At 48.5% G+C, this 17,500-nt stretch overlaps 1 protein-coding gene across 4 annotated transcripts in view; it reads left to right on the plus strand.

Annotated features, from left to right (window-relative positions):
- The window catches only part of rgs9a (regulator of G protein signaling 9a), a 39,167-nt gene that overhangs the window by 15,360 nt on the left and 6,307 nt on the right, over positions 1-17,500 (plus strand). For 2 of the 4 annotated variants that reach the window (XM_031819973.1, XM_031819974.1), the window contains exons 9-13: positions 9,791-9,853; positions 14,714-14,743; positions 15,974-16,035; positions 16,349-16,462; positions 17,243-17,358. In XM_031819973.1, the coding sequence (XP_031675833.1) occupies positions 9,791-9,853; positions 14,714-14,743; positions 15,974-16,035; positions 16,349-16,462; positions 17,243-17,358 (385 nt within the window). The remainder of the gene's footprint in view (positions 1-9,790; positions 9,854-14,713; positions 14,744-15,973; positions 16,036-16,348; positions 16,463-17,242; positions 17,359-17,500) is intronic. The other 2 variants (XM_031819976.1, XM_031819977.1) reach the window with 1 other exon arrangement.

The raw sequence follows: 17,500 nt of genomic DNA on the forward strand, positions 1-17,500 counted from the left end.
ATGAGACCTGAATGAGACCTCTATGAGACCTGAATTAGACCCCTATGAGACCTCTATGAGGCCTGAATGAGTCCCCCTATGAGACCTGAATGAGACCCCTATGAGACCTGAATGAGACCTCTATGAGACCTGAATGAGACCCCTATGAGACCTCTGAAACCTGAATGAGACCTCTATGAGACCTGAATGATATCTCTATGAGACCTCTATGAGACCTGAATGAGACCTGAATGATATCTCTATGAGACCTCTATGAGACCTGAATGAGACCTCTATGAGACCTGAATGAGACCCCTATGAGACCTGAATGAGACCTCTGAGACCTGAATGAGACCCCTATGAGACCTCTGAGTCCTGTATGAGACCCCTATGAGACCTGTATGAGACCTCTATGAGACCTGAATGAGACTATGAGACCTCTATGAGACCTGAATGAGACCTCTATGAGACTCCTATGAGACCCCTATGAGACCTGAATGAGACCCCTATGAGACCTCTGAAACCTGAATGAGACCTCTATGAGACCTGAATGATATCTCTATGAGACCTCTATGAGACCTGAATGAGACCTGAATGATATCTCTATGAGACCTCTATGAGACCTGAATGAGACCTCTATGAGACCTGAATGAGACTCCTATGAGACCTGAATGAGACCTCTGAGACCTGAATGAGACCCCTATGAGACCTCTGAGTCCTGTATGAGACCCCTATGAGACCTCTATGAGGCCTGAATGAGGCCTGAATGAGACCTGAATGAGTCCCCCTATGAGACCTCTATGAGACCGCTATGAGACCCCTATGAGACCTCTATGAGGCCTGAATGAGACCTGAATGAGTCCCCCTATGAGACCTCTATGAGACCCCTATGAGACCTCTATGAGACCTGAATGAGACCTCTATGAGACCTGAATGAGACCTCTATGAGACCTGAATTAGACCCTTTTGAGACCTGAATGAGACCTCTATGAGACCTGAATGAGACCCCTATGAGACCTCTATGAGTCCTCTATGAGTGCTGTATGAGACCCCTATGAGACCTCTGAAACCTGAATGAGACCTCTATGAGACCTGAATGATATCTCTATGAGACCTCTATGAGTCCTGAATGAGACCTGAATGAGTCCCCCTATGAGACCTCTATGAGACCTCTATGAGACCCCTATGAGACCTATATGAGACCTGAATGAGACCTCTATGAGGCCTGAATGAGACCTGAATGAGTCCCCCTATGCGACCTCTATGAGACCTCTATGAGACCCCTATGAGACCTCTATAAGACCTGAATGAGACCTCTATGAGGCCTGAATGAGACCTGAATGAGTCCCCCTATGAGACCCCTATGAGACTTCTATGAGACCCCTATGAGACCTCTATGAGACCTGAATGAGACCTCTATGAGACCTGAATGAGACCTCTGAGACCTGAATGAGACCCCTATGAGACCTCTGAGTCCTGTATGAGACCCCTATGAGACCCCTATGAGACCTGTATGAGACCTCTATGAGACCTGAATGAGACTATGCGACCTCTATGAGACCTGAATGAGACCTCTATGAGACCCCTATGAGACCTCTATGAGGCCTGAATGAGGCCTGAATGAGACCTGAATGAGTCCCCCTATGAGACCTCTATGAGACCGCTATGAGACCCCTATGAGACCTATATGAGACCTGAATGAGACCTCTATGAGGCCTGAATGAGACCTGAATGAGTCCCCCTATGAGACCTCTATGAGACCTCTATGAGACCCCTATGAGACCTCTATGAGACCTGAATGAGACCTCTATGAGACCTGAATGAGACCTGAATTAGACCCTTTTGAGACCTGAATGAGACCTCTATGAGACCTGAATGAGACCCCTATGAGACCTCTATGAGTCCTCTATGAGTCCTGTATGAGACCCCTATGAGACCTCTGAAACCTGAATGAGACCTCTATGAGACCTGAATGATATCTCTATGAGACCTCTATGAGTCCTGAATGAGACCTCTATGAGACCTGAATGAGACCCCTATGAGACCTGAATGAGACCCCTATGAGACCTATATGAGTCCTGTATGAGACCCCTATGAGACCTGTATGAGACCCCTATGAGACCTGTATGAGAGCTCTATGAGACCTGAATGAGACTATGAGTCCTCTATGAGACCTCTATGAGACCTGAATGAGACCTCTATGAGACCCCTATGAGACCTCTATGAGGCCTGAATGAGGCCTGAATGAGACCTGAATGAGTCCCCCTATGAGACCTCTATGAGACCTCTATGAGACCCCTATGAGACCTATATGAGACCTGAATGAGACCTCTATGAGGCCTGAATGAGACCTGAATGAGTCCCCCTATGCGACCTCTATGAGACCTCTATGAGACCCCTATGAGACCTCTATGAGACCTGAATGAGACCTCTATGAGGCCTGAATGAGACCTGAATGAGTCCCCCTATGAGACCCCTATGAGACTTCTATGAGACCCCTATGAGACCTCTATGAGACCTGAATGAGACCTCTATGAGGCCTGAATGAGGCCTGAATGAGACCTGAATGAGTCCCCCTATGAGACCTCTATGAGACCGCTATGAGACCCCTATGAGACCTATATGAGACCTGAATGAGACCTCTATGAGGCCTGAATGAGACCTGAATGAGTCCCCCTATGAGACCTCTATGAGACCTCTATGAGACCCCTATGAGACCTCTATGAGACCTGAATGAGACCTCTATGAGACCTGAATGAGACCTGAATTAGACCCTTTTGAGACCTGAATGAGACCTCTATGAGACCTGAATGAGACCCCTATGAGACCTCTATGAGTCCTCTATGAGTCCTGTATGAGACCCCTATGAGACCTCTGAAACCTGAATGAGACCTCTATGAGACCTGAATGATATCTCTATGAGACCTCTATGAGACCTGAATGAGACCTGAATGATATCTCTATGAGACCTCTATGAGACCTGAATGAGACCTCTATGAGACCTGAATGAGACCCCTATGAGACCTGAATGAGACCTCTGAGACCTGAATGAGACCCCTATGAGACCTCTGAGTCCTGTATGAGACCCCTATGAGACCTGTATGAGACCTCTATGAGACCTGAATGAGACTATGAGACCTCTATGAGACCTGAATGAGACCTCTATGAGACTCCTATGAGACCCCTATGAGACCTGAATGAGACCCCTATGAGACCTCTGAAACCTGAATGAGACCTCTATGAGACCTGAATGATATCTCTATGAGACCTCTATGAGACCTGAATGAGACCTGAATGATATCTCTATGAGACCTCTATGAGACCTGAATGAGACCTCTATGAGACCTGAATGAGACTCCTATGAGACCTGAATGAGACCTCTGAGACCTGAATGAGACCCCTATGAGACCTCTGAGTCCTGTATGAGACCCCTATGAGACCTCTATGAGGCCTGAATGAGGCCTGAATGAGACCTGAATGAGTCCCCCTATGAGACCTCTATGAGACCGCTATGAGACCCCTATGAGACCTCTATGAGGCCTGAATGAGACCTGAATGAGTCCCCCTATGAGACCTCTATGAGACCCCTATGAGACCTCTATGAGACCTGAATGAGACCTCTATGAGACCTGAATGAGACCTCTATGAGACCTGAATTAGACCCTTTTGAGACCTGAATGAGACCTCTATGAGACCTGAATGAGACCCCTATGAGACCTCTATGAGTCCTCTATGAGTGCTGTATGAGACCCCTATGAGACCTCTGAAACCTGAATGAGACCTCTATGAGACCTGAATGATATCTCTATGAGACCTCTATGAGTCCTGAATGAGACCTGAATGAGTCGCCCTATGAGACCTCTATGAGACCTCTATGAGACCCCTATGAGACCTATATGAGACCTGAATGAGACCTCTATGAGGCCTGAATGAGACCTGAATGAGTCCCCCTATGCGACCTCTATGAGACCTCTATGAGACCCCTATGAGACCTCTATAAGACCTGAATGAGACCTCTATGAGGCCTGAATGAGACCTGAATGAGTCCCCCTATGAGACCCCTATGAGACTTCTATGAGACCCCTATGAGACCTCTATGAGACCTGAATGAGACCTCTATGAGACCTGAATGAGACCTCTGAGACCTGAATGAGACCCCTATGAGACCTCTGAGTCCTGTATGAGACCCCTATGAGACCCCTATGAGACCTGTATGAGACCTCTATGAGACCTGAATGAGACTATGAGACCTCTATGAGACCTGAATGAGACCTCTATGAGACCCCTATGAGACCTCTATGAGGCCTGAATGAGGCCTGAATGAGACCTGAATGAGTCCCCCTATGAGACCTCTATGAGACCGCTATGAGACCCCTATGAGACCTATATGAGACCTGAATGAGACCTCTATGAGGCCTGAATGAGACCTGAATGAGTCCCCCTATGAGACCTCTATGAGACCTCTATGAGACCCCTATGAGACCTCTATGAGACCTGAATGAGACCTCTATGAGACCTGAATGAGACCTGAATTAGACCCTTTTGAGACCTGAATGAGACCTCTATGAGACCTGAATGAGACCCCTATGAGACCTCTATGAGTCCTCTATGAGTCCTGTATGAGACCCCTATGAGACCTCTGAAACCTGAATGAGACCTCTATGAGACCTGAATGATATCTCTATGAGACCTCTATGAGTCCTGAATGAGACCTCTATGAGACCTGAATGAGACCCCTATGAGACCTGAATGAGACCCCTATGAGACCTATATGAGTCCTGTATGAGACCCCTATGAGACCTGTATGAGACCCCTATGAGACCTGTATGAGAGCTCTATGAGACCTGAATGAGACTATGAGTCCTCTATGAGACCTCTATGAGACCTGAATGAGACCTCTATGAGACCCCTATGAGACCTCTATGAGGCCTGAATGAGGCCTGAATGAGACCTGAATGAGTCCCCCTATGAGACCTCTATGAGACCTCTATGAGACCCCTATGAGACCTATATGAGACCTGAATGAGACCTCTATGAGGCCTGAATGAGACCTGAATGAGTCCCCCTATGCGACCTCTATGAGACCTCTATGAGACCCCTATGAGACCTCTATGAGACCTGAATGAGACCTCTATGAGGCCTGAATGAGACCTGAATGAGTCCCCCTATGAGACCCCTATGAGACTTCTATGAGACCCCTATGAGACCTCTATGAGACCTGAATGAGACCTCTATGAGGCCTGAATGAGGCCTGAATGAGACCTGAATGAGTCCCCCTATGAGACCTCTATGAGACCGCTATGAGACCCCTATGAGACCTATATGAGACCTGAATGAGACCTCTATGAGGCCTGAATGAGACCTGAATGAGTCCCCCTATGAGACCTCTATGAGACCTCTATGAGACCCCTATGAGACCTCTATGAGACCTGAATGAGACCTCTATGAGACCTGAATGAGACCTGAATTAGACCCTTTTGAGACCTGAATGAGACCTCTATGAGACCTGAATGAGACCCCTATGAGACCTCTATGAGTCCTCTATGAGTCCTGTATGAGACCCCTATGAGACCTCTGAAACCTGAATGAGACCTCTATGAGACCTGAATGATATCTCTATGAGACCTCTATGAGTCCTGAATGAGACCTCTATGAGACCTGAATGAGACCCCTATGAGACCTGAATGAGACCCCTATGAGACCTATATGAGTCCTGTATGAGACCCCTATGAGACCTGTATGAGACCCCTATGAGACCTGTATGAGAGCTCTATGAGACCTGAATGAGACTATGAGTCCTCTATGAGACCTCTATGAGACCTGAATGAGACCTCTATGAGACCCCTATGAGACCTCTATGAGGCCTGAATGAGGCCTGAATGAGACCTGAATGAGTCCCCCTATGAGACCTCTATGAGACCTCTATGAGACCCCTATGAGACCTATATGAGACCTGAATGAGACCTCTATGAGGCCTGAATGAGACCTGAATGAGTCCCCCTATGCGACCTCTATGAGACCTCTATGAGACCCCTATGAGACCTCTATGAGACCTGAATGAGACCTCTATGAGGCCTGAATGAGACCTGAATGAGTCCCCCTATGAGACCCCTATGAGACTTCTATGAGACCCCTATGAGACCTCTATGAGACCTGAATGAGACCTCTATGAGGCCTGAATGAGGCCTGAATGAGACCTGAATGAGTCCCCCTATGAGACCTCTATGAGACCGCTATGAGACCCCTATGAGACCTATATGAGACCTGAATGAGACCTCTATGAGGCCTGAATGAGACCTGAATGAGTCCCCCTATGAGACCTCTATGAGACCTCTATGAGACCCCTATGAGACCTCTATGAGACCTGAATGAGACCTCTATGAGACCTGAATGAGACCTGAATTAGACCCTTTTGAGACCTGAATGAGACCTCTATGAGACCTGAATGAGACCCCTATGAGACCTCTATGAGTCCTCTATGAGTCCTGTATGAGACCCCTATGAGACCTCTGAAACCTGAATGAGACCTCTATGAGACCTGAATGATATCTCTATGAGACCTCTATGAGTCCTGAATGAGACCTCTATGAGACCTGAATGAGACCCCTATGAGACCTGAATGAGACCCCTATGAGACCTATATGAGTCCTGTATGAGACCCCTATGAGACCTGTATGAGACCCCTATGAGACCTGTATGAGAGCTCTATGAGACCTGAATGAGACTATGAGTCCTCTATGAGACCTCTATGAGACCTGAATGAGACCTCTATGAGACCCCTATGAGACCTCTGAGGCCTGAATGAGGCCTGAATGAGACCTGAATGAGTCCCCCTATGAGACCTCTATGAGACCTCTATGAGACCCCTATGAGACCTATATGAGACCTGAATGAGACCTCTATGAGGCCTGAATGAGACCTGAATGAGTCCCCCTATGCGACCTCTATGAGACCTCTATGAGACCTCTATGAGACCCCTATGAGACCTCTATGAGACCTGAATGAGACCTCTATGAGGCCTGAATGAGACCTGAATGAGTCCCCCTATGAGACCCCTATGAGACTTCTATGAGACCCCTATGAGACCTCTATGAGACCTGAATGAGACCTCTATGAGGCCTGAATGAGACATGAATGAGTCCCCCTATGAGACCTCTATGAGACCTCTAAGAGACTTCTATGAGACCTCTATGAGACCTGTAATGTTATTACATGACCAATAATAACAAGTTTCTCTAGTCTGTCCATGACACAATACTACGCCCCGTTTCAATAACTAAGTCATTTACCCCATCAACGGTTCCTGTTCTGTCTTTCAACATAACAGTCTCATTCTTTTCAGTCTTTCAACATAACAGTCTCATTCTTTTCAGTCTTTCAACTTGAACTCAAGGCTGCTGGGTGGACTACCAGTTTCCTGCATAGAGATGTTGAGTGTTATTGTGTCTCTCTGTCTCCATGAGGCCGTGGTCCAGACAGACAGAACAGCAGCAGAGCGTCAGCCTCATCCAGAACTAGAGGTCTACAGTCGGTCGTCAGTTTTTTTTTGGGGGGGGGGGGGGGGGGGGCATCGCCAAGGACTATGTGTGATGTAATAGAACACAGGGGAAATGATACGAGGTGTTTTTAGGACATGGGGAAAAAATCAAACCTGTTACTCAGTTCAGGTAGGCCTCCACGCTGCACCAGGAAACTAGGAGGGCTGCTTGACAACACTGAGGAAAATCATACCTGTTACTCAGTTCAGGTAGACCTCCACGCTGCAGCAGGAAACTAGGAGGGCTGCTTGACAACACTGAGGGAAATCAAACCTGTTATTCAGATCAGGTAGGACTCCACGCTGCAGCAGGAAACTAGGAGGGCTGCTTGACAACACTGAGGAAAATCAAACCTGTTACTCAGTTCAGGTAGGCCTCCACGCTGCAGCAGGAAACTAGGAGGGCTGCTTGACAACACTGAGGAAAATCAAACCTGTTACTCAGTTCAGGTAGGCCTCCACGCTGCAGCAGGAAACTAGGAGGGCTGCTTGACAACACTGAGGAAAATCAAACCTGTTACTCAGTTCAGGTAGGACTCCACGCTGCAGCAGGAAACTAGGAGGGCTGCTTGACAACACTGAGGAAAATCAAACCTGTTACTCAGTTCAGGTAGGCCTCCACGCTGCAGCAGGAAACTAGGAGGGCTGCTTGACAACACTGAGGAAAATCAAACCTGTTACTCAGTTCAGGTAGACCTCCACGCTGCAGCAGGAAACTAGGAGGGCTGCTTGACAACACTGAGGAAAATCAAACCTGTTACTCAGTTCAGGTAGACCTCCACGCTGCACCAGGAAACTAGGAGGGCTGCTTGACAACACTGAGGAAAATCAAACCTGTTACTCAGTTCAGGTAGACCTCCACGCTGCAGCAGGAAACTAGGAGGGCTGCTTGACAACACTGAGGAAAATCAAACCTGTTACTCAGTTCAGGTAGACCTCCACGCTGCAGCAGGAAACTAGGAGGGCTGCTTGACAACACTGAGGAAAATCAAACCTGTTACTCAGTTCAGGTAGGCCTCCACGCTGCACCAGGAAACTAGGAGGGCTGCTTGACAACACTGAGGAAAATCAAACCTGTTACTCAGTTCAGGTAGACCTCCACGCTGCAGCAGGAAACTAGGAGGGCTGCTTGACAACACTGAGGAAAATCAAACCTGTTACTCAGTTCAGGTAGACCTCCACGCTGCAGCAGGAAACTAGGAGGGCTGCTTGACAACACTGAGGAAAATCAAACCTGTTACTCAGTTCAGGTAGACCTCCACGCTGCAGCAGGAAACTAGGAGGGCTGCTTGACAACACTGAGGAAAATCAAACCTGTTACTCAGTTCAGGTAGACCTCCACGCTGCAGCAGGAAACTAGGAGGGCTGCTTGACAACACTGAGGAAAATCAAACCTGTTACTCAGTTCAGGTAGACCTCCACGCTGCAGCAGGAAACTAGGAGGGCTGCTTGACAACACTGAGGAAAATCAAACCTGTTACTCAGTTCAGGTAGACCTCCACGCTGCAGCAGGAAACTAGGAGGGCTGCTTGACAACACTGAGGAAAATCAAACCTGTTACTCAGTTCAGGTAGACCTCCACGCTGCAGCAGGAAACTAGGAGGGCTGCTTGACAACACTGAGGAAAATCAAACCTGTTACTCAGTTCAGGTAGACCTCCACGCTGCAGCAGGAAACTAGGAGGGCTGCTTGACAACACTGAGGAAAATCCAACAAAAAGGTTTACTAGGAAAAACTTCCAAAAGGACAAATTAGAGGCAGAAAGGAGTTGGAACGTGTTCAAGTAGCTTCCTATTGGTTCATTCATCCCCCCTCCTCTCCCCTGTAACTATTCCCCAGGACGTTGCTGTAAATGAGAACGTGTTTCTCAGTCAACCTAATAAGGGTTAAATAAAAAAACAATTAAATACAAGTAATATAATGTTCTCATTCAAATGATTGAGGATGTTGGTGCCAGATCTGTTTGGAAAACATCGGTAAGCTCATCCAGTTTCTTACCCAGGGGTCTGTGCACCAGTTCCTTACCCAGGGGTCTGTGCTCCAGTTCCTTACCCAGGGGTCTGTGCCCCAGTTCCTTTCCCAGGGGTCTGTGCCCCAGTTCCTTACCCGGGGGTCTGTGCCCCAGTTCCTTACCCACGGGTCTGTGCCCCAGTTCCTTACCCAGGGGTCTGTGCCCCAGTTCCTTACCCAGGGTTCTGTGCTCCAGACTCTGGAGATAATATGTTGAGTTACAGCACATCAGACTGACTAAACAGGTGCTTGGTGTGTCCACAGCGTCGGACACACAGTGCCATGGACTATGGTCTGGACCGTCTCATTGACCCCAATGCAGAGGAGGTAACAGGTGAGTACTGTGCTCTCTGAGACATTTCCCTTAGAAAACAGAGTGGGTCCCAAATGCACCCTGTACATTATACACTGAGTGTACAAAACATCAAGGACACCTTTCTGATATTGAGTTTCCCCCTTCCTTTGCTCTCAGAACAGCTTCAACTCTACAAGGTGTTGAAAGCGTTCCACAGGGATGCTGGCCCATGTTGACTCTACAAGGTGTTGAAAGCGTTCCACAGGGATGCTGGCCCATGTTGACTCTACAAGGTGTTGAAAGCGTTCCACAGGGATGCTGGCCCATGTTGACTCTACAAGGTGTTGAAGGCGTTCCACAGGGATGCTGGCCCATGTTGACCCCAATGCTTTCCACAGTTGGGTCAAGTTGGCTGGATGTCCTTTGGGTGGTGGGCCATTCTTGATACACACAGGAAACTGTTGAGCGTGACAAACCCAGCAGCGTTGCAGTTCTTGACACAAATCGTTCAAAGGCACTTAAATATTTTGTCTTGCCCATTCACCCTCTGAATGGCAACACAGACACAATCCATGTCTCAATTGTCTCAAGGCTTAAAAATCCTCCTTTAAACCCGTCTCCTCCCCTTCCTCTTTAACCTGGTCTCCTCCCCTTCCTCTTTAACCAGGTCTCCTCCCCTTCCTCTTTAACCTGGTCTCCTCCCCTTCCTCTTTAACCTGGTCTCCTCCCCTTCCTCTTTAACCAGGTCTCCTCCCCTTCCTCTTTAACCTGGTCTCCTCCCCTTCCTCTTTAACCAGGTCTCCTCCCCTTCCTCTTTAACCAGGTCTCCTCCCCTTCATCTTTAACCAGGTCTCCTCCCCTTCATCTTTAACCAGGTCTCCTCCCCTTCCTCTTTAACCTGGTCTCCTCCCCTTCCTCTTTAACCAGGTCTCCTCCCCTTCCTCTTTAACCTGGTCTCCTCCCCTTCCTCTTTAACCTGGTCTCCTCCCCTTCCTCTTTAACCAGGTCTCCTCCCCTTCCTCTTTAACCAGGTCTCCTCCCCTTCCTCTTTAACCAGGTCTCCTCCCCTTCCTCTTTAACCAGGTCTCCTCCCCTTCCTCTTTAACCAGGTCTCCTCCCCTTCATCTACACTGATTGAAGTGGATTCAACAAGTGACATCAATAAGGGATCATATTACACTCAGTGTATAATATGTTGTCGTTTGGGATGCATCCTTGTTATCTCAATAGGATTTATTCTGGACTTCCTGGATTGAGGTTGAAATATGCAACCTGTGCCCATGCAGATCGGGGTAGGGGGGGGGTTGTGCCCATGAAGGTCGGGGGTAGGGGGGGGTGTGCCCATGCAGATCGGGGGTAGGGGGGGTGCCCATGCAGATCGGGGGTGGGGGGGGTTTGTGCCCATGCAGATCGGGGGGGGGGGGGGGGGTTGCGGATACATCAGTTTCTAACACTATGAACACAGACGTTCACACTGCTGACCAAATTACACAAGATTCTACTTCTGTGTTACAGAGGTTGGATGTAATGTGCTGAAATTCTTTTAAGGAGTAACAAAATATATATTTATTAACTAAAGCAACTAAGGAAAATATACAATGGTGTGTGTAATCAGTAATCAGTAGTGTAAGTGAGTATTTTGCATGCATGAATGTGATAATGCAGGGTGTTGAAAGGTGCCAAAGCAAACAAACAAAAGGCCACCAAGAACCACAACACAATCTACAAAGGTGTCTGCATGGAGAGAGTCTCCTCCATGAATGTGGAAGAGGTCTATTTATCCTGGGAGACACCTGGCCCAGGTGTTTCCCATAAAGCTGACGACCCTCCCAACTCCGCCCACCGGCATCCTAATAAGGAAACAAGAACAAAGACATAATATGGCAGACAGAGTGGGAGGGTCGTCACACTCTAGAGAGGCTACTAGACTACAGTTCTCTCTCTCTCTCTACTTCTCTACCTCTCACTCTAGAGAGGCTACTAAGACTACAGTTCTCTCTCTCTCTCTACTTCTCTACCTCTCACTCTAGAGGCTACTAGACTACAGTTCTCTCTCTCTCTCTACCTCTCACTCTAGAGAGGCTACTAGACTACAGTTCTCTCTCTCTCTCTCTACTTCTCTACCTCTCTCTCTCTCTCTCTCTACCTCTCTCTCTCTCTACCTCTCTCTCTCTACCTCTCTCTCTCTACCTCTCTCTCTCTACCTCTCACTCTCTACCTCTCTCTCTCTACCTCTCTCTCTCTCTCTCACTCTCTACCTCTCACTCTCTACCTCTCTCTCTCTACCTCTCTCTCTCTACCTCTCTATCTCTCTACCTCTCTCTCTCTCTCTCTCTCTCTCTCTCAATTCAATGGGCTTTATTGGCATGGGAAACATATGTTAACATTGCCAAAGCAATGTCTGTCTCTCTACTTCTCTACCTCTCACTCTACCACTCTACCTCTCACTCTACCTCTCAATTTCAAATTAAGGGCCTTTATTGGCATGGGAAACTTGTTTACATTGCCAAAGAAAGTGAAGTAGATGATAAACAAAAGTGAAATAAACAATAAAAATGAATAGTAAACATTACACTCACAAAAGTTCCAAAATAATAAAGACATTACAAATGTCATATTATGTGCAAATTGTTAAAGTACAAAAGGGAAAATAAATAAACATAAATATGGGTTGTATTTACAATGGTGTGTGTTTTTCACTGGTTGCCCTTTTCTCGTGGCAACAGGTCACACATCTTGCTGCTGTGATGGCACACTGTGGAATTTCACCCAGTAGATATGGGAGTTTATCAACATTGGGTTTGTTTTCGAATTCTTTGTGGATCTGTGTAATCTGAGGGAAATATGTCTCTCTAATATGGTCATACATTTGGCAGGAGGTTAGGAAGTGCAGCTCAGTTTCCACCTCATTTTGTGGGCAGTGTGCACATAGCCTGTCTTCTCTTGAGAGCCATGTCTGCCTACGGCGGCCTTTCTCAATAGCAGGGCTATGCTCCCTGTGTTGAAATCTTTGACTATGTACAGCATAGTCAAAGATTTCAACACCACAGGCCTTTTTGGGTTGGAGGGGTTTGGGTTAGAGGGGTTTGGGTTGGAGGGGTTTGGGTTGGAGGGGTTTGGGTTGGAGGGGTTTGGGTTGGAGGGGTTTGGGTTAGAGGGGTTTGGGTTAGAGGGGTTTGGGTTGGAGGGGTTTGGGTTAGAGGGGTTTGGGTTGGAGGGGTTTGGGTTGGAGGGGTTTGGGTTGGAGGGTTTGGGTTAGAGGGGTTTGGGTTAGAGGGGTTTGGGTTGGAGGGGTTTGGGTTAGAGGGGTTTGGGTTAGAGGGGTTTGGGTTGGAGGGGTTTGGGTTAGAGGGGTTTGGGTTGGAGGGGTTTGGGTTAGAGGGGTTTGGGTTGGAGGGGTTTGGGTTGGAGGGGTTTGGGTCAGAGGGGTTTGGGTCGGAGGGGTTTGGGTTAGAGGGGTTTGGGTTGGAGGGGTTTGGGTTAGAGGGGTTTGGGTTGGAGGGGTTTGGGTTGGAGGGGTTTGGGTTAGAGGGGTTTGGGTTGGAGGGGTTTGGGTTGGAGGGGTTTGGGTTGGAGGGGTTTGGGTTAGAGGGGTTTGTATTTTCTCTGCTCTTCATTTGACTGTTTGTTCTGTCGTCTCTTCCTTCAGATTCTATTCCATCACATCCTTCACCTGTTGTCGAGAGGATTGTTTACGCACACACACACACACACTCTTTCTGCCTTACCATGCAGATTTATCTTCTTCACACACACACACTCACTCACTCACCCTGCCTAAATATGCCTGTTACCATGCAGATTTATCTTCTTGTGTTGTAGCCTGTGACTGTGGTGGAGCCTGTGACTGTGGTGTAGCCTGTGACTGTGGTGTAGTCTGTGACTGTGGTGTAGCCTGTGACTGTGGTGTAGTCTGTGACTGTGGTGTATGCCTGTGACTGTGGTGTATGCCTGTGACTGTGGTGTAATGTGTGACTGTAGTGTAGTCTGTGACTGTGGTGTAGTCTGTGACTGTGGTGTAGCCTGTGACTGTGGTGTAGTCTGTGGTGTAGCCTGTGACTGTGGTGTAGCCTGTGACTGTGGTGTAGCCTGTGACTGTGCTGTAGCCCGTGACTGTGGTGTAGTCTGTGACTGTGCTGTAGCCTGTGACTGTGCTGTAGCCTGTGACTGTGCTGTAGCCTGTGACTGTGGTGTAGCCTGTGACTGTGCTGTAGCCTGTGACTGTGGTGTAGCCTGTGACTGTGGTGTAGCCTGTGACTCTGGTGTAGCCTGTGACTGTGGTGTAGCCTGTGACTGTGGTGTAGTCTGTGACTGTGGTGTAATGTGTGACTGTGGTGTAGCCTGTGACTGTGGTGTAGCCTGTGACTGTGGTGTAGCCTGTGACTGTGGTGTAGCCTGTGACTGTGGTGTAGTCTGTGACTGTGGTGTAATGTGTGACTGTGGTGTAGCCTGTGACTGTGGTGTAGCCTGTGACTGTGGTGTAATGTGTGACTGTGGTGTAGCCTGTGACTGTGGTGGAGCCTGTGACTGTGGTGTAGTCTGTGACTGTGGTGTAGTCTATGACTGTCGTGTAGCCTGTGACTGTGGTGTAGCCTGTGACTGTGGTGTAGCCTGTGACTGTGCTGTAGCCTGTGACTGTCGTGTAGCCTGTGACTGTGCTGTAGCCTGTGACTGTGCTGTAGCCTGTGACTGTGCTGTAGCCTGTGACTGTGCTGTAGCCTGTGACTGTGCTGTAGCCTGCCTTCGAGAGGGATTGTGTGTGTGAGAGTGGTATAGCCTGCTTTCGAGAGGGATTGTGTGTGTGAGAGTGCATTAGTTGTGACCCTAGATAGCAGTGGAACAGAAGAGCTCTGCCTGTAATAACAAGCTGTTCTTCTCTCGTGTGTTTTCAGGTGTTGACCTTCGACGTGGTCAGGAGAACCGTAAGACATTAGACATACTTCTGCACTGGAATACCTGAATAACCCACTGGAATACCTGAATAACCCAATGCACTCAAGTTTATGTGTTGGTGTAGAAAATAGATTAAGTACAGAAATTACAGACATATCATGTATCTCCTCTTCCTCTCCTTTCTTCTCCTCTTCCTCTCCGCTCTTCTCTCCTTCCTATCCTTCCTCCTCTCCCTTCCTCTCTTCTCTCCTCTTTCCTTCTCTCATTCTCTCCTCTTTCCTTCTTCTCGTCTCTCTTCTCACTCCTCTTCCTCCTTATTTATCCCCCTCTATCCTCTCCCCTCCTTATTTATCCCCCTCTATCCTCTCCTCCTTATTTATCCCTTCTATCCTCCCCCCTCCTTATTTATCCCCCTCTATCCTCTCCCCTCCTTATTTATCCCCCTCTATCCTCTCCTCCTCCTCCTTATTTATCCCCCTCTATCCTCTCCCCTCCTTATTTATCCCCCTCTATCCTCTCCTCCTCCTCCTTATTTATCCCCCTCTATCCTCTCCTCCTCCTCCTTATTTATCCCCCTCTATCCTCTCCTCCTCCTTATTTATCCCCCTCTATCCTCTCCTCCTCCTTATTTATCCCCCTCTATCCTCTCCTCCTCCTTATTTATCCCCCTCTATCCTCTCCTCCTCCTTATTTATCCCCCTCTATCCTCTCCCCCTTATTTATCCCCCTCTATCCTCTCCTCCTCCTTATTTATCCCCCTCTATCCTCTCCTCTCCTCCTTATTTATCCCCCTCTATCCTCTCCTCTCCTCCTTATTTATCCCCCTCTATCCTCTCCTCCTCCTTATTTATCCCCCTCTATCCTCTCCTCTCCTCCTCCTTATTTATCCCCCTCTATCCTCTCCTCTCTCCTCCTTATTTATCCCCCTCTATCCTCTCCTCCTCCTCCTTATTTATCCCCCTCTATCCTCTCCCCTCCTTATTTATCCCCCTCTATCCTCTCCTCCTCCTCCTTATTTATCCCCCTCTATCCTCTATCCTCTCCCCTCCTTATTTATCCCCCTCTATCCTCTCCTCCTCCTCCTTATTTATCCCCCTCTATCCTCTCCCCTCCTTATTTATCCCCCTCTATCCTCTCCTCTCCTCCTCCTTATTTATCCCCCTCTATCCTCTCCTCTCCTCCTCCTTATTTATCCCCCTCTATCCTCTCCTCTCCTCCTTATTTATCCCCTCTATCCTCTCCTCTCTCCTGCTCCCCAGAACATTTTCCTTACACAAGCCCTAATGAGGTCAGCTGTCAAATCGTCTGTGTCCCTCACAGCGTAAGTCCTTCTCAATACACTTCACACATTCATTGATTGATTGATTGATAGGTTGTGTTTGTGTGTGGTCATTTGATGAATTGATTGGCTGAATGACTGACTGACTGACTGACTGACTGACTGATTGACTGACTGATTGACTGACTGAGACCAGCAACATGAATATTGTGTTCAGAAATGTAAGACCCGTCCAAAATAAACCCCAACGTTACAGTATAACGAGAGAAGTTATTTTATTGTATATATGATTCTTTTTGGGATGACAACGTATGATGAAGATTCACAGCGTTTATGTCCCCTCTGTTCTCCTCAGCTTTGTCAAGTTCGTGACAACCCACCACAATCACGACCCGTTCCTGACAACCCCTGTCCCCAGCAACCCTTGGATAACGGACAGTGATGAGTTCTGGCAACTCAACTCAAGAAGGTAATTTCTGGCAACTGAACACAGGTGCACAGTTTTGCTCCGGATCAGTAGAAATACACATGATTCTACTGATCAAAGTCTTGATTGGAGATCATGATGATTTCATTAGAATCTCTCTCTCCTCCCCCCCTCTCTCTCTCCTCCCCTCTCTCTCTCTCTCTCTCTCTCTCTCCTCCCCTCTCTCTCCTCCCCTCTCTCTCTCGCCTCTACCTCTCTTCTCCACCTCTCTCCCCCACTCTCCTCCCTCCCTCTCTCTCTCTCTCTCTCTCTCTCTCCTCCCCCTCTCTCTCCCCCACTCTCTCTCTCTCTCTCTCTCTCTCTCTCTCTCTCTCTCTCTCTCTCTCTCTCTCTCTCTCTCCTCCCCCCTCTCTCTCTCTCTCTCTCTCTCTCTCCTCCCCCCTCTCTCTCTTTCTCTCCTCCCCCTCTCTCTCTCTCTCTCCTCCCCCTCTCTCTCTCTCTCTCCTCCCCCCTCTCTCTCTCTCTCTCTCCTCCCCCTCTCTCTCTCTCTCTCTCTCTCCTCCCCCCCCCTCTCTCTCTCTCTCTCTCCTCCCCCCCCCCTCTCTCTCTCTCTCTCCTCCCCCTCTCTCTCTCTCTCTCTCTCTCCTCCCCCCTCTCTCTCTCTCTCTACTCCCCCCTCTCTCTCTCTCTCCTCCCCCCTCTCTCTCTCCTCCCCCCTCTCTCTCTCTCTCTCCTCCCCCCTCTCTCTCTCTCTCCTCCCCCCTCTCTCTCTCTCTCCTCCCCCCTCTCTCTCGCTCCTCCCCCCCTCTCTCTCTTCATCAGTGTGGACATCCCCACTAAGTTGAGTGTGGAGCGTTGGGTCTTGAGCTTCTGGGAGCTGATCAGTGACCCACGAGGCAGAGTCGACTTCAAGCTCTTCCTTAAGAAGGAGCACAGTGGTCAGTACACACACACACACACACACTTTTTCCTTACACAAGCCCTAATGAGGTCAGAGGTCAAATCGTTCCCGAGTGGCAGAGTGGTCTAAGGCACTGTATCACAACCGACCTTGGGTTTGGCCGGGGTAGGGTTTGGCCG

This window comes from Oncorhynchus kisutch, unplaced genomic scaffold (assembly GCF_002021735.2).
Source record: "Oncorhynchus kisutch isolate 150728-3 unplaced genomic scaffold, Okis_V2 scaffold2905, whole genome shotgun sequence".
Classification (NCBI taxonomy): domain Eukaryota; kingdom Metazoa; phylum Chordata; class Actinopteri; order Salmoniformes; family Salmonidae; genus Oncorhynchus; species Oncorhynchus kisutch.